The 23,306-nt window shown below is 47.7% G+C and overlaps 1 protein-coding gene across 1 annotated transcript; it reads right to left on the reverse strand.

Moving 5' to 3' along the window:
- Positions 1-675: 675 nt before the first annotated feature.
- On the reverse strand, positions 676-18,031 carry LOC311248069 (JNK1/MAPK8-associated membrane protein-like; the record flags this gene model as incomplete). The annotated part of the gene is made up of 4 exons (XM_084339026.1): positions 17,922-18,031; positions 16,574-16,653; positions 13,638-13,792; positions 676-877 (listed from the first exon to the last, which is right to left on the reverse strand). Exons 1-4 carry the CDS (start codon positions 17,923-17,925, stop codon positions 676-678), a joined length of 441 nt encoding a protein of 146 aa, XP_084195152.1. The 5' UTR covers positions 17,926-18,031.
- Positions 18,032-23,306: the final 5,275 nt, after the last annotated feature.

The following is a 23,306-nucleotide window of genomic DNA, read 5'->3' on the forward strand; positions in this document are numbered from 1 at the left end:
AGTATTATATTATATATATCTTACAGTATTATATTATATATTATATATCTTACAGTATTATATGATATATATATTACAGTATTATATTATATATATCTCACAGTATTATATTATATATCTTACAGTATTATATTATATATATCTTACAGTATTATATGATATATATCTTACAGTATTATATTATATATATCTTACAGTATTATATTATATTATATATCTTACAGTATTATATGATATATATCTTACAGTATTATATTATATATATCTCACAGTATTATATTATATATATCTTACAGTATTATATTATATATATCTTACAGTATTATATGATATATATCTTACAGTATTATATTATATATATCTTACAGTATTATATTATATTATATATATCTTACAGTATTATATGATATATCTTACAGTATTATATTATATATATCTCACAGTATTATATTATATATATCTTACAGTATTATATGATATATATCTTACAGTATTATATTATATATATCTCACAGTATTATATTATATATATCTTACAGTATTATATTATATATATCTTACAGTATTATATGATATATATCTTACAGTATTATATTATATATATCTTACAGTATTATATTATATATATCTTACAGTATTATATGATATATATCTTACAGTATTATATTATATATCTCACAGTGGGTAGACGGCCTCCTGGGTGCAGTGCAGGGTGGTGATGTAGTCTGGGCTGGGGTTGTACAGCATGGTGTACCAGTCCGACAGCATCTGGACCCGACAGGAGCGGATAGTGACGGCGCCCACTGGCTCTGTGACGAGGAGGGTCACTACTGCAGACACACTGCACTCTGTCACATGCTGCAGCAGAGCTGAGGAGCTGAGAGGAGAGGAGAGGAGAGGAGAGAGGAGGAGAGGAGAGGAGAGGAGAGGAGAGGAGGAGAGGAGAGGAGAGGAGAGGAGAGGAGAGGGAGGGGAGAGGAGAGGAGAGGAGAGGAGAGGAGAGGAGAGGAGAGGAGAGGAGAGGAGAGGAGAGGGGAGGGGAGGGAGAGGAGAGGAGAGGAGAGGAGAGGAGAGGAGAGGAGAGGAGAGGAGAGGAGAGGAGAGGAGAGGAGAGGAGAGGAGAGGGAGAGGGAGGGGAGGAGAGGGAGGGGAGGGGAGGGGAGGGGAGGGGAGGGGAGGGGAGAGGAGGGAGGGGAGAGGAGAGGAGAGGAGAGGAGAGGAGAGGAGAGGAGAGGAGAGGAGAGGAGAGGAGAGGAGAGGAGAGGAGAGGAGAGGAGAGGAGAGGAGAGGAGGAGAGGAGAGGAGAGGAGAGAGGAGGAGAGAGGAGGAGAGGGGAGGAGAGGTGAGGAGATGAGGAGAGGAGAGGGGAGAAGAGAGGAGAGAGGAGGGGAGAGAGGGGAGAAGAGGGGAGAGGAGAGAATAGGGGAGAGGAGAGGAGAGGAGGGGAGATAAGAGAAGAGATGAGACGAGGGGAGAAGATAGGAGAGAAGAGAGGAGGAGAGGAGGGGAGAGAAGAAGAGAGGAGGGGAGGGGAGAGGAGGAGAGGAGAGGAGAGGAGAGGAGAGGAGAGGAGAGGAGAGGAGAGGAGAGGAGAGGAGAGGAGAGGAGAGGAGAGGGGAGGGAGGAGAGGAGAGGAGGAGAGGAGAGGAGAGGAAATGAGTGGAGATGAGGAGAGGAGGAGAATATATGAAATAAACAACATTGTTAGGTAATTTCATTTAAACCTGATCCCAGTTCCACCAGTCAGAATGTAACCTCGTTCCCAGTTTTATCTCCTCCGTGAGATAAAGACTGGTAAAGAACTACTGCCGAAAGTGTCTGTGGGGTAGAATCTCCGGTGTATGTACTTCCCCTGGAAGCTGCCTCTGAACGGACCAAACTTTTCCCGAATCCTGTCGGCAAACAAGCTAGAACGTCCCGGTCATGTAGTACATTCTTCAGGCAAAGCCGTTGCAGTGGCTTAAACGAGGAAATATTGTGCACTTCACACGTTTCTATAATTGTTTTGTCGAAACCGGAAACGCCTGTAGCCTGTACTTCCTGTACTTACGTTTGCACACTTTAGGAGGCGTAGCTTTACCAGCCTAGTCAGAATGTGACTAGATCCTGACAGCTGTATGATTCAACAAATAGATCTCTAGATATCCGTCTGTCCACACCTCTCGTCTCTCTCTATGTCCACACCGCGTCTATTCGTATACTAACGCATTTATGCTTCCGCATGTGCGTTTTGCGATTCTGATTGGCCACTGCCGTTTCTGGTGCGATCTGATTGGCCACTGACGTTTCTGGCCATGTGACATGTGCGCCCAATCGCGTGACGCGCCCATTTCCGCCTCGACCAGCAGCAAACTACCTAACACCTAGTTTATCACTGGTTAAGCTTCGGCGACTCTTTCGAAGTTGGTTAAGGTTAGAGTTTGGAATCAGGGCTGGTGTTCTATCGCCATGCTCTAAGACAAACTCTAACCTTAACCAACTTCGAAAGAGTCGCCTGAGCTTAACCGGCGAAAGAACTTGCCGCCACACGATTGGTGCGACCAGAAACACCAGTGGCCAATCAGAGCGCAAAACGCGAACGCGGAAGCATAAATGCGTTAGTATACGAATAGACGCCTCTAGTCTCTCTATGTCCTCACCTCTAGTCTCTCTCTATGTCCTCACCTCTAGTCTCTCTATGTCCTCACCTCTAGTCTCTCTATGTCCTCACCTCTAGTCTCTCTATGTCCTCACCTCTAGTCTCTCTCTATGTCCTCACCTCTAGTCTCTCTCTATGTCCTCACCTCTAGTCTCTCTATGTCCTCACCTCTAGTCTCTCTCTATGTCCTCACCTCTAGTCTCTCTATGTCCTCACCTCTAGTCTCTCTATGTCCACACCTCTAGTCTCTCTCTATGTCCTCACCTCTAGTCTCTCTATGTCCTCACCTCTAGTCTCTCTATGTCCTCACCTCTAGTCTCTCTATGTCCTCACCTCTAGTCTCTCTATGTCCTCACCTCTAGTCTCTCTATGTCCTCACCTCTAGTCTCTCTATGTCCTCACCTCTAGTCTCTCTATGTCCTCACCTCTAGTCTCTCTCTATGTCCTCACCTCTAGTCTCTCTATGTCCTCACCTCTAGTCTCTCTATGTCCTCACCTCTAGTCTCTCTATGTCCTCACCTCTAGTCTCTCTCTATGTCCTCACCTCTAGTCTCTCTATGTCCTCACCTCTAGTCTCTCTATGTCCTCACCTCTAGTCTCTCTATGTCCTCACCTCTAGTCTCTCTATGTCCTCACCTCTAGTCTCTCTATGTCCTCACCTCTAGTCTCTCTATGTCCTCACCTCTAGTCTCTCTATGTCCTCACCTCTAGTCTCTCTATGTCCTCACCTCTAGTCTCTCTATGTCCTCACCTCTAGTCTCTCTATGTCCTCACCTCTAGTCTCTCTATGTCCTCACCTCTAGTCTCTCTATGTCCTCACCTCTAGTCTCTCTATGTCCTCACCTCTAGTCTCTCTATGTCCTCACCTCTAGTCTCTCTCTATGTCCTCACCTCTAGTCTCTCTATGTCCTCACCTCTAGTCTCTCTATGTCCTCACCTCTAGTCTCTCTATGTCCTCACCTCTAGTCTCTCTAGTCCTCACCTCTAGTCTCTCTATGTCCTCACCTCTAGTCTCTCTATGTCCTCACCTCTAGTCTCTCTATGTCCTCACCTCTAGTCTCTCTATGTCCTCACCTCTAGTCTCTCTATGTCCTCACCTCTAGTCTCTCTATGTCCTCACCTCTAGTCTCTCTATGTCCTCACCTCTAGTCTCTCTATGTCCTCACCTCTAGTCTCTCTATGTCCTCACCTCTAGTCTCTCTATGTCCTCACCTCTAGTCTCTCTATGTCCTCACCTCTAGTCTCTCTATGTCCTCACCTCTAGTCTCTCTATGTCCTCACCTCTAGTCTCTCTATGTCCTCACCTCTAGTCTCTCTATGTCCTCACCTCTAGTCTCTCTCTATGTCCTCACCTCTAGTCTCTCTATGTCCTCACCTCTAGTCTCTCTATGTCCTCACCTCTAGTCTCTCTATGTCCTCACCTCTAGTCTCTCTATGTCCTCACCTCTAGTCTCTCTATGTCCTCACCTCTAGTCTCTCTATGTCCTCACCTCTAGTCTCTCTATGTCCTCACCTCTAGTCTCTCTATGTCCTCACCTCTAGTCTCTCTATGTCCTCACCTCTAGTCTCTCTATGTCCTCACCTCTAGTCTCTCTATGTCCTCACCTCTAGTCTCTCTATGTCCTCACCTCTAGTCTCTCTATGTCCTCACCTCTAGTCTCTCTATGTCCTCACCTCTAGTCTCTCTATGTCCTCACCTCTAGTCTCTCTCTAGTCCTCACCTCTAGTCTCTCTATGTCCTCACCTCTAGTCTCTCTATGTCCTCACCTCTAGTCTCTCTATGTCCTCACCTCTAGTCTCTCTATGTCCTCACCTCTAGTCTCTCTATGTCCTCACCTCTAGTCTCTCTATGTCCTCACCTCTAGTCTCTCTATGTCCTCACCTCTAGTCTCTCTATGTCCTCACCTCTAGTCTCTCTATGTCCTCACCTAGTCTCTAGTCTCCTATGTCCTCACCTCTAGTCTCTCTATGTCCTCACCTCTAGTCTCTCTATGTCCTCACCTCTAGTCTCTCTATGTCCTCACCTCTAGTCTCTCTATGTCCTCACCTCTAGTCTCTCTATGTCCTCACCTCTAGTCTCTCTATGTCCTCACCTCTAGTCTCTCTATGTCCTCACCTCTAGTCTCTCTATGTCCTCCCTCTAGTCTCTCTATGTCCTCACCTCTAGTCTCTCTATGTCCTCACCTCTAGTCTCTCTATGTCCTCACCTCTAGTCTCTCTCTATGTCCTCACCTCTAGTCTCTCTATGTCCTCACCTCTAGTCTCTCTATGTCCTCACCTCTAGTCTCTCTCTATGTCCTCACCTCTAGTCTCTCTATGTCCTCACCTCTAGTCTCTCTCTATGTCCTCACCTCTAGTCTCTCTATGTCCTCACCTCTAGTCTCTCTATGTCCTCACCTCTAGTCTCTCTATGTCCTCACCTCTAGTCTCTCTATGTCCTCACCTCTAGTCTCTCTATGTCCTCACCTCTAGTCTCTCTATGTCCTCACCTCTAGTCTCTCTATGTCCTCACCTCTAGTCTCTCTATGTCCTCACCTCTAGTCTCTCTCTATGTCCTCACCTCTAGTCTCTCTCTATGTCCTCACCTCTAGTCTCTCTCTATGTCCTCACCTCTAGTCTCTCTCTATGTCCTCACCTCTAGTCTCTCTCTATGTCCTCACCTCTAGTCTCTCTATGTCCTCACCTCTAGTCTCTCTATGTCCTCACCTCTAGTCTCTCTATGTCCTCACCTCTAGTCTCTCTATGTCCTCACCTCTAGTCTCTCTCTATGTCCTCACCTCTAGTCTCTCTATGTCCTCACCTCTAGTCTCTCTATGTCCTCACCTCTAGTCTCTCTATGTCCTCACCTCTAGTCTCTCTCTATGTCCTCACCTCTAGTCTCTCTATGTCCTCACCTCTAGTCTCTCTCTATGTCCTCACCTCTAGTCTCTCTCTATGTCCTCACCTCTAGTCTCTCTATGTCCTCACCTCTAGTCTCTCTCTATGTCCTCACCTCTAGTCTCTCTATGTCCTCACCTCTAGTCTCTCTATGTCCTCACCTCTAGTCTCTCTATGTCCTCACCTCTAGTCTCTCTATGTCCTCACCTCTAGTCTCTCTATGTCCTCACCTCTAGTCTCTCTATGTCCTCACCTCTAGTCTCTCTATGTCCTCACCTCTAGTCTCTCTATGTCCTCACCTCTAGTCTCTCTATGTCCTCACCTCTAGTCTCTCTATGTCCTCACCTCTAGTCTCTCTCTATGTCCTCACCTCTAGTCTCTCTATGTCCTCACCTCTAGTCTCTCTATGTCCTCACCTCTAGTCTCTCTATGTCCTCACCTCTAGTCTCTCTATGTCCTCACCTCTAGTCTCTCTATGTCCTCACCTCTAGTCTCTCTATGTCCTCACCTCTAGTCTCTCTCTATGTCCTCACCTCTAGTCTCTCTATGTCCTCACCTCTAGTCTCTCTCTATGTCCTCACCTCTAGTCTCTCTATGTCCTCACCTCTAGTCTCTCTATGTCCTCACCTCTAGTCTCTCTCTATGTCCTCACCTCTAGTCTCTCTATGTCCTCACCTCTAGTCTCTCTCTATGTCCTCACCTCTAGTCTCTCTATGTCCTCACCTCTAGTCTCTCTATGTCCTCACCTCTAGTCTCTCTATGTCCTCACCTCTAGTCTCTCTATGTCCTCACCTCTAGTCTCTCTATGTCCTCACCTCTAGTCTCTCTATGTCCTCACCTCTAGTCTCTCTATGTCCTCACCTCTAGTCTCTCTATGTCCTCACCTCTAGTCTCTCTCTATGTCCTCACCTCTAGTCTCTCTATGTCCTCACTATGTCTCACCTCTAGTCTCTCTATGTCCTCACCTCTAGTCTCTCTATGTCCTCACCTCTAGTCTCTCTATGTCCTCACTCTAGTCTCTCTCTATGTCCTCACCTCTAGTCTCTCTATGTCCTCACCTCTAGTCTCTCTATGTCCTCACCTCTAGTCTCTCTATGTCCTCACCTCTAGTCTCTCTATGTCCTCACCTCTAGTCTCTCTATGTCCTCACCTCTAGTCTCTCTATGTCCTCACCTCTAGTCTCTCTATGTCCTCACCTCTAGTCTCTCTATGTCCTCACCTCTAGTCTCTCTATGTCCTCACCTCTAGTCTCTCTATGTCCTCACCTCTAGTCTCTCTATGTCCTCACCTCTAGTCTCTCTATGTCCTCACCTCTAGTCTCTCTATGTCCTCACCTCTAGTCTCTCTATGTCCTCACCTCTAGTCTCTCTATGTCCTCACCTCTAGTCTCTCTATGTCCTCACCTCTAGTCTCTCTATGTCCTCACCTCTAGTCTCTCTATGTCCTCACCTCTAGTCTCTCTATGTCTATGTCCTCACTCTAGTCTCTCTATGTCCTCACCTCTAGTCTCTCTATGTCCTCACCTCTAGTCTCTCTATGTCCTCACCTCTAGTCTCTCTATGTCCTCACCTCTAGTCTCTCTATGTCCTCACCTCTAGTCTCTCTCTATGTCCTCACCTCTAGTCTCTCTATGTCCTCACCTCTAGTCTCTCTATGTCCTCACCTCTAGTCTCTCTATGTCCTCACCTCTAGTCTCTCTATGTCCTCACCTCTAGTCTCTCTATGTCCTCACCTCTAGTCTCTCTATGTCCTCACCTCTAGTCTCTCTATGTCCTCACCTCTAGTCTCTCTATGTCCTCACCTCTAGTCTCTCTATGTCCTCACCTCTAGTCTCTCTATGTCCTCACCTCTAGTCTCTCTATGTCCTCACCTCTAGTCTCTCTATGTCCTCACCTCTAGTCTCTCTCTATGTCCTCACCTCTAGTCTCTCTATGTCCTCACCTCTAGTCTCTCTATGTCCTCACCTCTAGTCTCTCTATGTCCTCACCTCTAGTCTCTCTCTATGTCCTCACCTCTAGTCTCCTCTATGTCCTCACCTCTAGTCTCTCTATGTCCTCACCTCTAGTCTCTCTATGTCCTCACCTCTAGTCTCTCTATGTCCTCACCTCTAGTCTCTCTATGTCCTCACCTCTAGTCTCTCTATGTCCTCACCTCTAGTCTCTCTCTATGTCCTCACCTCTAGTCTCTCTATGTCCTCACCTCTAGTCTCTCTATGTCCTCACCTCTAGTCTCTCTATGTCCTCACCTCTAGTCTCTCTATGTCCTCACCTCTAGTCTCTCTATGTCCTCACCTCTAGTCTCTCTATGTCCTCACCTCTAGTCTCTCTATGTCCTCACCTCTAGTCTCTCTATGTCCTCACCTCTAGTCTCTCTATGTCCTCACCTCTAGTCTCTCTATGTCCTCACCTCTAGTCTCTCTATGTCCTCACCTCTAGTCTCTCTCTATGTCCTCACCTCTAGTCTCTCTCTATGTCCTCACCTCTAGTCTCTCTATGTCCTCACCTCTAGTCTCTCTCTATGTCCTCACCTCTAGTCTCTCTCTATGTCCTCACCTCTAGTCTCTCTATGTCCTCACCTCTAGTCTCTCTATGTCCTCACCTCTAGTCTCTCTCTATGTCCTCACCTCTAGTCTCTCTATGTCCTCACCTCTAGTCTCTCTATGTCCTCACCTCTAGTCTCTCTATGTCCTCACCTCTAGTCTCTCTATGTCCTCACCTCTAGTCTCTCTCTATGTCCTCACCTCTAGTCTCTCTATGTCCTCACCTCTAGTCTCTCTATGTCCTCACCTCTAGTCTCTCTATGTCCTCACCTCTAGTCTCTCTATGTCCTCACCTCTAGTCTCTCTATGTCCTCACCTCTAGTCTCTCTCTATGTCCTCACCTCTAGTCTCTCTCTATGTCCTCACCTCTAGTCTCTCTATGTCCTCACCTCTAGTCTCTCTATGTCCTCACCTCTAGTCTCTCTATGTCCTCACCTCTAGTCTCTCTATGTCCTCACCTCTAGTCTCTCTCTATGTCCTCACCTCTAGTCTCTCTATGTCCTCACCTCTAGTCTCTCTATGTCCTCACCTCTAGTCTCTCTATGTCCTCACCTCTAGTCTCTCTCTATGTCCTCACCTCTAGTCTCTCTCTATGTCCTCACCTCTAGTCTCTCTATGTCCTCACCTCTAGTCTCTCTATGTCCTCACCTCTAGTCTCTCTATGTCCTCACCTCTAGTCTCTCTATGTCCTCACCTCTAGTCTCTCTATGTCCTCACCTCTAGTCTCTCTCTATGTCCTCACCTCTAGTCTCTCTCTATGTCCTCACCTCTAGTCTCTCTCTATGTCCTCACCTCTAGTCTCTCTATGTCCTCACCTCTAGTCTCTCTATGTCCTCACCTCTAGTCTCTCTCTATGTCCTCACCTCTAGTCTCTCTCTATGTCCTCACCTCTAGTCTCTCTCTATGTCCTCACCTCTAGTCTCTCTATGTCCTCACCTCTAGTCTCTCTCTATGTCCTCACCTCTAGTCTCTCTCTATGTCCTCACCTCTAGTCTCTCTATGTCCTCACCTCTAGTCTCTCTATGTCCTCACCTCTAGTCTCTCTCTATGTCCTCACCTCTAGTCTCTCTCTATGTCCTCACCTCTAGTCTCTCTCTATGTCCTCACCTCTAGTCTCTCTCTATGTCCTCACCTCTAGTCTCTCTCTATGTCCTCACCTCTAGTCTCTCTCTATGTCCTCACCTCTAGTCTCTCTATGTCCTCACCTCTAGTCTCTCTCTATGTCCTCACCTCTAGTCTCTCTATGTCCTCACCTCTAGTCTCTCTATGTCCTCACCTCTAGTCTCTCTCTATGTCCTCACCTCTAGTCTCTCTATGTCCTCACCTCTAGTCTCTCTATGTCCTCACCTCTAGTCTCTCTATGTCCTCACCTCTAGTCTCTCTATGTCCTCACCTCTAGTCTCTCTATGTCCTCACCTCTAGTCTCTCTATGTCCTCACCTCTAGTCTCTCTATGTCCTCACCTCTAGTCTCTCTATGTCCTCACCTCTAGTCTCTCTATGTCCTCACCTCTAGTCTCTCTCTATGTCCTCACCTCTAGTCTCTCTATGTCCTCACCTCTAGTCTCTCTCTATGTCCTCACCTCTAGTCTCTCTATGTCCTCACCTCTAGTCTCTCTCTATGTCCTCACCTCTAGTCTCTCTATGTCCTCACCTCTAGTCTCTCTCTATGTCCTCACCTCTAGTCTCTCTCTATGTCCTCACCTCTAGTCTCTCTCTATGTCCTCACCTCTAGTCTCTCTATGTCCTCACCTCTAGTCTCTCTATGTCCTCACCTCTAGTCTCTCTATGTCCTCACCTCTAGTCTCTCTATGTCCTCACCTCTAGTCTCTCTATGTCCTCACCTCTAGTCTCTCTATGTCCTCACCTCTAGTCTCTCTCTATGTCCTCACCTCTAGTCTCTCTATGTCCTCACCTCTAGTCTCTCTATGTCCTCACCTCTAGTCTCTCTCTATGTCCTCACCTCTAGTCTCTCTCTATGTCCTCACCTCTAGTCTCTCTCTATGTCCTCACCTCTAGTCTCTCTCTATGTCCTCACCTCTAGTCTCTCTATGTCCTCACCTCTAGTCTCTCTATGTCCTCACCTCTAGTCTCTCTATGTCCTCACCTCTAGTCTCTCTATGTCCTCACCTCTAGTCTCTCTATGTCCTCACCTCTAGTCTCTCTATGTCCTCACCTCTAGTCTCTCTCTATGTCCTCACCTCTAGTCTCTCTCTATGTCCTCACCTCTAGTCTCTCTATGTCCTCACCTCTAGTCTCTCTATGTCCTCACCTCTAGTCTCTCTATGTCCTCACCTCTAGTCTCTCTCTATGTCCTCACCTCTAGTCTCTCTATGTCCTCACCTCTAGTCTCTCTCTATGTCCTCACCTCTAGTCTCTCTCTATGTCCTCACCTCTAGTCTCTCTATGTCCTCACCTCTAGTCTCTCTCTATGTCCTCACCTCTAGTCTCTCTCTATGTCCTCACCTCTAGTCTCTCTATGTCCTCACCTCTAGTCTCTCTATGTCCTCACCTCTAGTCTCTCTCTATGTCCTCACCTCTAGTCTCTCTCTATGTCCTCACCTCTAGTCTCTCTATGTCCTCACCTCTAGTCTCTCTCTATGTCCTCACCTCTAGTCTCTCTCTATGTCCTCACCTCTAGTCTCTCTCTATGTCCTCACCTCTAGTCTCTCTATGTCCTCACCTCTAGTCTCTCTATGTCCTCACCTCTAGTCTCTCTATGTCCTCACCTCTAGTCTCTCTATGTCCTCACCTCTAGTCTCTCTATGTCCTCACCTCTAGTCTCTCTCTATGTCCTCACCTCTAGTCTCTCTCTATGTCCTCACCTCTAGTCTCTCTATGTCCTCACCTCTAGTCTCTCTCTATGTCCTCACCTCTAGTCTCTCTCTATGTCCTCACCTCTAGTCTCTCTATGTCCTCACCTCTAGTCTCTCTATGTCCTCACCTCTAGTCTCTCTCTATGTCCTCACCTCTAGTCTCTCTATGTCCTCACCTCTAGTCTCTCTATGTCCTCACCTCTAGTCTCTCTCTATGTCCTCACCTCTAGTCTCTCTATGTCCTCACCTCTAGTCTCTCTCTATGTCCTCACCTCTAGTCTCTCTATGTCCTCACCTCTAGTCTCTCTATGTCCTCACCTCTAGTCTCTCTCTATGTCCTCACCTCTAGTCTCTCTATGTCCTCACCTCTAGTCTCTCTCTATGTCCTCACCTCTAGTCTCTCTATGTCCTCACCTCTAGTCTCTCTATGTCCTCACCTCTAGTCTCTCTATGTCCTCACCTCTAGTCTCTCTCTATGTCCTCACCTCTAGTCTCTCTATGTCCTCACCTCTAGTCTCTCTATGTCCTCACCTCTAGTCTCTCTCTATGTCCTCACCTCTAGTCTCTCTATGGCCTCACCTCTAGTCTCTCTCTATGTCCTCACCTCTAGTCTCTCTATGTCCTCACCTCTAGTCTCTCTATGTCCTCACCTCTAGTCTCTCTATGTCCTCACCTCTAGTCTCTCTATGTCCTCACCTCTAGTCTCTCTATGTCCTCACCTCTAGTCTCTCTATGTCCTCACCTCTAGTCTCTCTATGTCCTCACCTCTAGTCTCTCTCTATGTCCTCACCTCTAGTCTCTCTATGTCCTCACCTCTAGTCTCTCTATGTCCTCACCTCTAGTCTCTCTATGTCCTCACCTCTAGTCTCTCTATGTCCTCACCTCTAGTCTCTCTCTATGTCCTCACCTCTAGTCTCTCTATGTCCTCACCTCTAGTCTCTCTATGTCCTCACCTCTAGTCTCTCTATGTCCTCACCTCTAGTCTCTCTATGTCCTCACCTCTAGTCTCTCTATGTCCTCACCTCTAGTCTCTCTATGTCCTCACCTCTAGTCTCTCTCTATGTCCTCACCTCTAGTCTCTCTATGTCCTCACCTCTAGTCTCTCTCTATGTCCTCACCTCTAGTCTCTCTCTATGTCCTCACCTCTAGTCTCTCTCTATGTCCTCACCTCTAGTCTCTCTATGTCCTCACCTCTAGTCTCTCTCTATGTCCTCACCTCTAGTCTCTCTATGTCCTCACCTCTAGTCTCTCTATGTCCTCACCTCTAGTCTCTCTATGTCCTCACCTCTAGTCTCTCTATGTCCTCACCTCTAGTCTCTCTCTATGTCCTCACCTCTAGTCTCTCTATGTCCTCACCTCTAGTCTCTCTATGTCCTCACCTCTAGTCTCTCTATGTCCTCACCTCTAGTCTCTCTCTATGTCCTCACCTCTAGTCTCTCTCTATGTCCTCACCTCTAGTCTCTCTATGTCCTCACCTCTAGTCTCTCTATGTCCTCACCTCTAGTCTCTCTATGTCCTCACCTCTAGTCTCTCTATGTCCTCACCTCTAGTCTCTCTATGTCCTCACCTCTAGTCTCTCTATGTCCTCACCTCTAGTCTCTCTCTATGTCCTCACCTCTAGTCTCTCTCTATGTCCTCACCTCTAGTCTCTCTATGTCCTCACCTCTAGTCTCTCTCTATGTCCTCACCTCTAGTCTCTCTATGTCCTCACCTCTAGTCTCTCTATGTCCTCACCTCTAGTCTCTCTATGTCCTCACCTCTAGTCTCTCTATGTCCTCACCTCTAGTCTCTCTCTATGTCCTCACCTCTAGTCTCTCTATGTCCTCACCTCTAGTCTCTCTATGTCCTCACCTCTAGTCTCTCTCTATGTCCTCACCTCTAGTCTCTCTATGTCCTCACCTCTAGTCTCTCTATGTCCTCACCTCTAGTCTCTCTATGTCCACACCTCTAGTATCTCTCTATGTCCTCACCTCTAGTCTCTCTATGTCCTCACCTCTAGTCTCTCTATGTCCTCACCTCTAGTCTCTCTATGTCCTCACCTCTAGTCTCTCTATGTCCTCACCTCTAGTCTCTCTCTATGTCCTCACCTCTAGTCTCTCTATGTCCTCACCTCTAGTCTCTCTATGGCCTCACCTCTAGTCTCTCTCTATGTCCTCACCTCTAGTCTCTCTATGTCCTCACCTCTAGTCTCTCTATGTCCTCACCTCTAGTCTCTCTATGTCCTCACCTCTAGTCTCTCTATGTCCTCACCTCTAGTCTCTCTATGTCCTCACCTCTAGTCTCTCTATGTCCTCACCTCTAGTCTCTCTATGGCCTCACCTCTAGTCTCTCTCATACCGTGACCCCATTTTATTTAGGATTTTTTTTTGGGGGACCCCACACTTAATAACCCTTTCACTGCCGCACTACAACATGGTTAACCCTTTCACCGCGACAATACACAGAAGGTTAATAACCCTTGCACTGCCACACGACAGAAGGTTGCCCGGCGACCGTCGGTTGTGTGATAGTACTAAAGGGTTAACCTTCTGTCGTGTGGCAGTGAAAGGGTTATTAATGTATTGCGTAACTTCAAACGTGGAATTAAGGAACATCAAAATAAAATGAATAATATCAATGACAATACACATTTATAAAACGAGGCATATTTAGCCAAAATATGTTGCCAGAACAGTAAAAATAGATTTTTTTTTCCTACTTGCCAATGCGCCTAGCCCCCAATTTGGGTCGCGACCCGCAGTTTGAGAACCACTGCTCTGTGTCCATTACCTCTTGCTGCCAGAGTACCACTCTATGAAGACCCAGTGGAGCAGCAGAGGCAGCAGCGCCATGAAGCCCAGGTAGAGCCAGTCGTACAGGTCAGGAGCCTCCACACAGCGCTGGCACACCTTCTGCAGGCTGGCACGCTCTCCACGGGGGCACACCTAGTGGGCACACAGAGACATGCAGGTTAGAGGACACACCTAGTGGACACACAGAGACATGCAGGTTAGAGGGCACACCTAGTGGGCACACAGAGACATGCAGGTTAGGTCAGCATGCTCTCAGAGAGGGCACACCTAGTGGACACACAGAGACATGCAGGTTAGAGGGCACACCTAGTGGGCACACAGAGACATGCAGGTTAGGTCAGCATGCTCTCAGAGAGGGCACACCTAGTGGACACACAGAGACATGCAGGTTAGAGGGCACACCTAGTGGGCACACAGAGACATGCAGGTTAGAGGACACACCTAGTGGACACACAGAGACATGCAGGTTAGGTCAGCACGCTCTCAGAGAGGACACACCTAGTGGACACACAGAGACATGCAGGTTAGAGGGCACACCTAGTGGGCACACAGAGACATGCAGGTTAGAGGACACACCTAGTGGACACACAGAGACATGCAGGTTAGGTCAGCACGCTCTCAGAGAGGACACACCTAGTGGACACACAGAGACATGCAGGTTAGGTCAGCACGCTCTCAGAGAGGACACACCTAGTGGACACACAGAGACATGCAGGTTAGGTCAGCACGCTCTCAGAGAGGACACACCTAGTGGACACACAGAGACATGCAGGTTAGAGGACACACCTAGTGGACACACAGAGACATGCAGGTTAGGTCAGCACGCTCTCAGAGAGGACACACCTAGTGGACACACAGAGACATGCAGGTTAGGACACACCTAGTGGACACACAGAGACATGCAGGTTAGGTCAGCACGCTCTCAGAGAGGACACACCTAGTGGACACACAGAGACATGCAGGTTAGGTCAGCACGCTCTCCACGGGGACAAGAAACAAAGAGGGGGGGGAGAGAGAGGGAGAGAGAGAGAGAGAGAGAGAGACAGAGACAGAGACAGAGAGAGAGAGAGAGAGAGAGAGAGAGAGAGAGAGAGAGAGAGAGAGAGAGAGAGAGAAGGTATTCCTATTGTGTTTGTTGAATTGATTGATTGAACATTGTATTAACAGATTGCAGAATGGGTACAATACAGTACAGCTCGCTCAATACACACAATTGTTAACACTTTGATTGCCACTCACAAGTTTTCTCGGATTTATAATAGTTACGTTGAAAGCCACTCACGAGATTTCTCGGAATTTAATTTTTTTTAGCGATCTGAAGTCATATTGCATCACGCGAGCCTACCCTAGTCTACCCGAGAGCCGCCGGCGATCAGATGTGGAAAAAAGCGCCCCCTATCGTCTCCCAGATGACATAAGGGATTGGAATGGACTCAATGAAAATGGATGGGGAAAAAAATCCTGTACTCCACATTTTCCAGTCCACTGATGCAGCCGGGGTTACCACAGTTCATTCTGGAGCCTCTGAGCCGCGCGGATCATGAGTTCTACTGTATACACGTTAGATCCTGATGATCAGGAATTGGAATATACCAGTTGGATACCATCTGATGTCAGGTAAGGAATCTATGTTATCAGTGTTAGGATAATCAGACTCATTTTGATGAAGATATAAGCGGTTTTACTGAAAAAACCATGAGGAAATGAAAACGGCTATTATCAGCGCGCGGCTCGAATGGGCGTGCGTGTACGTATAATATTGATCATCTAGCGTTTATTTGAAAACGATTCATAAATAGGCCGACAAATATCAACGTTCTGGAATATTCCAGTAAAAGACGATTATCATAGAATGGCCCAGAATGGACTGTTTTTTACCTCAAAACGGGTGCTTTTCAAAATGCTCTCAAACGGAAATGAAGCGATAAAAAACCAATCTGCCGACAGCACTGACTGGAAAATGATTCTTTGATAAGCGACGGGCAGATTAGACACATAGCCATAATTTAAAACATAGATTAGGCGATATTAACGTTAACATTAAAGTGGATGGTGGCATTCAAGCACTAACTCTGGCGCCACCTGGTGGCACTGAAAGTGTTAAGGGGATGCAGACCAGGGTCCCCCATTTTCAATTCATCATAACATGACATACATGACATACAGATACAGTACTGTTACATCTAGACATTTATGACATACCACCAGATCTACAAATATACAGTACTGTTTATGAGTAAAAAAAATTGTCTAAAAAGGGGCGGCTAAGTGATGCAGTGGGCAAGGCGCTCGCCACCAACGCAGGAGATGCTGGGTTCAAGCCTAGCTCTCGGCGTTGCTACCGGCTTGGTTGGTTGTTCATACTAATACAATTGGCAGTATTAGGGGGTGGGAAAGCCGGTGGGTGGGGATCGGACGTTGTGGACAGCGACTCCTACAGGTCGGTTGGTGTGCCTGTACAGCAGAATCAAGAAGTATCAGGGGCAGCATGAGCCTCCCACGCGTTACTCCTCGCCACTGAGAGATCGCGCTGTGCAGGTGAAAAGATGCGACGGCTGCCTCCTCGTGTACCGGAGGGGACACGTGATGCAAGGCTTCGTCCACATTGCAGCCGACCAGTGGCATGGTCTAGCAACGTTCGAGACAGGGGAGGGGAGCATTGAAGGGAGAATTAGCGAGGCGAAATTGGGATGGGAGAAAAAAAATAGAAAATAAGGAGAAAAAGTGGATAAAAAAAAAAGGTCTAAAAAGAGAGTATATACATTTGAGGGGGAAGAAACTGTAGTTTGGAGGAGGTTGGGTAGGTAGGTGGTGCTTTTGGAATATTGATTATTGGGGCTATATAGAGATAGATGTGATCAGGATACAGACAGGCAGGTAGACAGACAGAAAGACAGATATCTCTCGACTCACCCCACAGTCTCCCTCTACTGATCCATTGATCAGGATTCTGCCACAGTAGAGCCCTGGACAGGTGGAGCTCATGGCTACGGCTAAAACAACACAACAACACTAGTTACCACAACAACAACAACAACAACAACAACAACAACAACAATAATATACTTGGCTGTACTGTGAATAAAACAACACTAGCCATATTGGTTGTCATGATAATCACCTGCTAGTTGATTACAATTACCTGTTGTTTACGACCAAGATGTCTGCGACAGAATACTATGATTACTACATGCATGCAGTAGAAGACAATACAACTACTTATACTACTATCATTTACAACAAGAAGACAACTGAACCAGTAGTTACCTGGTTAGCTAACCATATCTAACTAACTTACTAAACAACATCCCTCCAGAGGCTAGTTCAGGATATTTATTTAACCACCAATACTAGATTGTATTGTATTTTGTATTTATTTATTAACACAGTTAAACAAAAGTAAAAGCAATACATAATAACTAATAAGTTATAACCATTATTGTGAAGAAGTTAGAAGCCTAGACTCTAGGCTAGAGGCTTATCGAGAACTTCCCCTGTTTTATAAAATCAAACATACAAAAATATACATATTATAAAATACCAGAATACATTCAAAAGATACGTGTTAATACAAACATACATACACACAATACATACATGCATAATTATACTGTATACTGCATACATAATAATGCATAACGACCCACCCACCAGCCTACAAACCTACCCACCCACATAACTAAATGCATACCTACATGTATGACCTATTTATCTATATCTGCTACTTTTGGATATGAGCATTTTTTTTGTAGTTTGCTTTAAAAAATAAGCAGAGATGGAGATTTCCTCAGCATAGGATCAGCTTGATTGATTGATTGAAAACTGTATTAACAGATTGCAGAATGTGTACAATACAGTACGGCTCAATACACACAATTGTTAAGGGGATGCAGACCAGAGAAAGACTTTAGTCTTGTTTACATCAGGGTCCCCCATTTTCAATTCATCATAACATACATGACATACAGTACTGCATTCCAAAGATTAACAGGAAAACATTAACGTGACCATTTAAATCACTTGATTTGAAACTAGCCACATAACTAGTGTGGTCGTTAGTGTGGTCAATCAATCAATCAAGTCTAAATCAGAGAAGGCAACTGACTGACGTTAGCTGGTGTTAGCAACAATGCTAAGCTAACAAGCTAGCTGAGACAGTCTCATATAACATAGCGAGTCACCGAGGTTATTAAATGTGTATATAGTTTGAACTCGATACAAAGCATGTAATACATGTAACGTTAAAACACTCTCATCATACCCATGTTGGCCAGTTGTTTTATAGTTGTTGTGTGTAATAGTTATATATATAGCAGCAGCCGCAGCTAAACAAACAACGCGACCTCCATCTTAGAACCGGGGGGGTCACACCGGAAGTGAAACGTCACTGAAGTAAACGTCACCGGAGGAAAAAAGGCGAGTTCCTTGTCGCAAACTGTAGTTCCTTGTCGCAAACTGTAGTTCCTTGTCGCAAACTGTAGTTCATGCAAGGAAATTGTAAGTAAAAATACTTTCTCGATTCCAACTTCCCACCTGCTACCATAAACGAATGGTCGACGACTACTATTATCAAAGTATCCATTCTGAATCTGCATTTGTTTATGGTCAGAGGTGGGAAGTTGGAAGTATAGGGAAACATGTGATTGATTGATTGATTGATTGATTGATTGATTGATTGATTGATTGATTGATTGATTGATTGATTGAATTGATTGATTGGTTGATTGATTGATTGATTGATTGATTGATTGATTGATTGATTGAAAACTTTAATGAACAGATTGCAGAATGGGTACAATACAGTACAGCAGCTCAATACACACAATTGTTAAGGGGATGCAGACCAGAGGAAGACTTTCGTCTTGTTTACATCAGGGTCCCCCATTTTCAATTCATAATGACATTTAGTACATACACAACATACAGATACACAGATATAAAAATCTAATCTAATCATCTAATCTAATATAATAATGACATTTATGACATACATGACATACAGATATACAGTACTGTTACATTTGTGACATACAAGATATGCAAATATACAGTACTGTTAAACAGAGATCCCAACAGTAAATATATACATACGAGGGGAGGAAACTTTACATTAGGAGGGGGTGGGTGTTTAAGTTTGTTTGGATCCCCATTAGCCACAGCAGTCCATAACATGTCAAATACAGTTACAGACTTTATTTATACACTCACAATTGATTGATTGATTGATTGAAAACTTTATTAACAGATTGCAGAATGGGTACAGTACAGTACAGCTCAATACATACAATTGTTAAGAGGATGCAGACCAGAGAAAGACTTTCGTCTTGTTTACATCAGGGTCCCCCATTTTCAATTCATCATAACATATATGACATACAGATAGACAGTACTGCTACATCTATACATTTATGACATACCAGGTTTGCAAATACAGTACTGTTTGTGATACGAAAAGAGTCCAGAAAAGAGAGTATATACATTTGACGTAGAAACTGTACATTGGAGGAGGTTGGGTGGGTGGGGGGGGGGGGGTTGGGTAGGAGGGGTGGGTGGGGGACACTGTACAACTGTACAAGCAAAACTGTACATTGGAATATTGACAAGACCATACTTGGTCATTTACTGTACATTGGAGGGTTGTGTTAGGACATTTACAGGGGCCAGTTTCGAATTGCAGTCTCCCGTAGGTGTTTTTTGAGAGTGGTTTTGAAAGTGGGTAGTGATTCACATTCCTTTACAGCTGTAAAATAATAAATACAATACATGGACAATTGTGTGTATTGAGCTGTACTGTATTGTACCCATTCTGCAATCTGTTAATTAAAGTTTTCAATCAATTAAATTCAATCAATCAATCAATCTGCTCCCATGTCTGCTTCTCTGGAGAATATCTGTTTTATACGCTTGCAGTAGTTCTTAGTTCTATCCATTACTTACATTTCTCAATTCTCTTATATACTTTGATTCTATTCTCACCATGCATGCATGCCTGTTCTGGTTCATTGCTGGGTTAAGTACTTCTATTCTATTCACATATACAGTATAATAATAATAATAATAATAATAATAATAATAATAATAATAATAATAATAATAATAATAATAATAATAATAATAATAATAATAATAATAATAATAATAATAATAATAATAATAATAATAATAATAATAATAATAATAATAATAATAATAATAATAATAATAATAATAATAATAATAATAATAATAATAATAATAATAATAATAATAATAATAATAATAATAATAATAATAATAATAATAATAATAATAATAATAATAATAATAATAATAATAATAATAATAATAATAATAATAATAATAATAATAATAATAATAATAATAATAATAATAATAATAATAATAATAATAATTTTATAAAGCGCCTTTCAGAAGACCCAAGGTCGCTTTACATAGTGGACAGACACAACATACAAAGTTGTCACACGCGAATATGAGATCCAGGGAGCTGCCAGCCTTTTGGGTGGGAGGCAGGACAGTGGGAGGCAGGACAGTGGGAGGAGGCAGGACAGTGGGGGGCAGGACAGTGGGAGGAGGCAGGACAGTGGGGGGCAGGACAGTGGGAGGAGGCAGGACAGTGGGAGGAGGCAGGACAGTGGGAGGAGGCAGGACAGTGGGAGGCAGGACAGTGGGAGGAGGCAGGACAGTGGGAGGAGGCAGGACAGTGGGAGGCAGGACAGTGGGAGGAGGCAGGACAGTGGGAGGCAGGACAGTGGGAGGAGGCAGGACAGTGGGAGGAGGCAGGACAGTGGGAGGCAGGACAGTGGGAGGAGGCAGGACAGTGGGAGGCAGGACAGTGGGAGGCAGGACAGTGGGAGGAGGCAGGACAGTGGGAGGAGGCAGGACAGTGGGAGGCAGGACAGTGGGAGGAGGCAGGTCAGTGGGAGGAGGCAGGACAGTGGGAGGCAGGACAGTGGGAGGCAGGACAGTGGGAGGAGGCAGGACAGTGGGAGGCAGGACAGTGGGAGGAGGCAGGACAGTGGGAGGAGGCAGGACAGTGGGAGGAGGCAGGACAGTGGGAGGCAGGACAGTGGGAGGAGGCAGGACAGTGGGAGGAGGCAGGACAGTGGGAGGAGGCAGGACAGTGGGAGGCAGGACAGTGGGAGGCAGGACAGTGGGAGGAGGCAGGACAGTGGGAGGCAGGACAGTGGGAGGCAGGACAGTGGGAGGAGGCAGGACAGTGGGAGGAGGCAGGACAGTGGGAGGAGGCAGGACAGTGGGAGGAGGCAGGACAGTGGGAGGAGGCAGGACAGTGGGAGGAGGCAGGACAGTGGGAGGAGGCAGGACAGTGGGAGGCAGGACAGTGGGAGGAGGCAGGACAGTGGGAGGAGGCAGGACAGTGGGAGGAGGCAGGACAGTGGGAGGCAGGACAGTGGGAGGAGGCAGGACAGTGGGAGGCAGGACAGTGGGAGGCAGGACAGTGGGAGGAGGCAGGACAGTGGGAGGCAGGACAGTGGGAGGAGGCAGGACAGTGGGAGGAGGCAGGACAGTGGGAGGCAGGACAGTGGGAGGAGGCAGGACAGTGGGAGGAGGCAGGACAGTGGGAGGAGGCAGGACAGTGGGAGGCAGGACAGTGGGAGGCAGGACAGTGGGAGGCAGGACAGTGGGAGGAGGCAGGACAGTGGGAGGAGGCAGGACAGTGGGAGGAGGCAGGACAGTGGGAGGAGGCAGGACAGTGGGAGGAGGCAGGACAGTGGGAGGCAGGACAGTGGGAGGAGGCAGGACAGTGGGAGGCAGGACAGTGGGAGGAGGCAGGACAGTGGGAGGAGGCAGGACAGTGGGAGGCAGGACAGTGGGAGGCAGGACAGTGGGAGGCAGGACAGTGGGAGGAGGCAGGACAGTGGGAGGCAGGACAGTGGGAGGCAGGACAGTGGGAGGAGGCAGGACAGTGGGAGGCAGGACAGTGGGAGGCAGGACAGTGGGAGGAGGCAGGACAGTGGGAGGAGGCAGGACAGTGGGAGGAGGCAGGACAGTGGGAGGAGGCAGGACAGTGGGAGGAGGCAGGACAGTGGGAGGCAGGACAGTGGGAGGCAGGACAGTGGGAGGAGGCAGGACAGTGGGAGGCAGGACAGTGGGAGGAGGCAGGACAGTGGGAGGCAGGACAGTGGGAGGAGGCAGGACAGTGGGAGGCAGGACAGTGGGAGGAGGCAGGACAGTGGGAGGCAGGACAGTGGGAGGAGGCAGGACAGTGGGAGGCAGGACAGTGGGAGGCAGGACAGTGGGAGGAGGCAGGACAGTGGGAGGCAGGACAGTGGGAGGAGGCAGGACAGTGGGAGGCAGGACAGTGGGAGGCAGGACAGTGGGAGGCAGGACAGTGGGAGGAGGCAGGACAGTGGGAGGCAGGACAGTGGGAGGAGGCAGGACAGTGGGAGGAGGCAGGACAGTGGGAGGAGGCAGGACAGTGGGAGGCAGGACAGTGGGAGGAGGCAGGACAGTGGGAGGAGGCAGGACAGTGGGAGGAGGCAGGACAGTGGGAGGAGGCAGGACAGTGGGAGGAGGCAGGACAGTGGGAGGAGGCAGGACAGTGGGAGGCAGGACAGTGGGAGGAGGCAGGACAGTGGGAGGCAGGACAGTGGGAGGCAGGACAGTGGGAGGCAGGACAGTGGGAGGCAGGACAGTGGGAGGCAGGACAGTGGGAGGCAGGACAGTGGGAGGCAGGACAGTGGGAGGCAGGACAGTGGGAGGCAGGACAGTGGGAGGAGGCAGGACAGTGGGAGGCAGGACAGTGGGAGGCAGGACAGTGGGAGGCAGGACAGTGGGAGGAGGCAGGACAGTGGGAGGAGGCAGGACAGTGGGAGGCAGGACAGTGGGAGGCAGGACAGTGGGAGGCAGGACAGTGGGAGGCAGGACAGTGGGAGGCAGGACAGTGGGAGGAGGCAGGACAGTGGGAGGAGGCAGGACAGTGGGAGGCAGGACAGTGGGAGGAGGCAGGACAGTGGGAGGAGGCAGGACAGTGGGAGGAGGCAGGACAGTGGGAGGAGGCAGGACAGTGGGAGGCAGGACAGTGGGAGGAGGCAGGACAGTGGGAGGCAGGACAGTGGGAGGCAGGACAGTGGGAGGAGGCAGGACAGTGGGAGGAGGCAGGACAGTGGGAGGCAGGACAGTGGGAGGCAGGACAGTGGGAGGCAGGACAGTGGGAGGCAGGACAGTGGGAGGAGGCAGGACAGTGGGAGGCAGGACAGTGGGAGGAGGCAGGACAGTGGGAGGAGGCAGGACAGTGGGAGGAGGCAGGACAGTGGGAGGCAGGACAGTGGGAGGCAGGACAGTGGGAGGAGGCAGGACAGTGGGAGGCAGGACAGTGGGAGGCAGGACAGTGGGAGGAGGCAGGACAGTGGGAGGAGGCAGGACAGTGGGAGGAGGCAGGACAGTGGGAGGAGGCAGGACAGTGGGAGGAGGCAGGACAGTGGGAGGAGGCAGGACAGTGGGAGGAGGCAGGACAGTGGGAGGAGGCAGGACAGTGGGAGGAGGCAGGACAGTGGGAGGAGGCAGGACAGTGGGAGGCAGGACAGTGGGAGGAGGCAGGACAGTGGGAGGCAGGACAGTGGGAGGCAGGACAGTGGGAGGAGGCAGGACAGTGGGAGGAGGCAGGACAGTGGGAGGCAGGACA

The sequence above is a fragment of the Notolepis coatsorum genome, assembly GCF_963971535.1.
Source record: "Notolepis coatsorum genome assembly, contig: SCAFFOLD_1639, whole genome shotgun sequence".
Lineage (NCBI taxonomy): Eukaryota > Metazoa > Chordata > Actinopteri > Aulopiformes > Paralepididae > Notolepis > Notolepis coatsorum.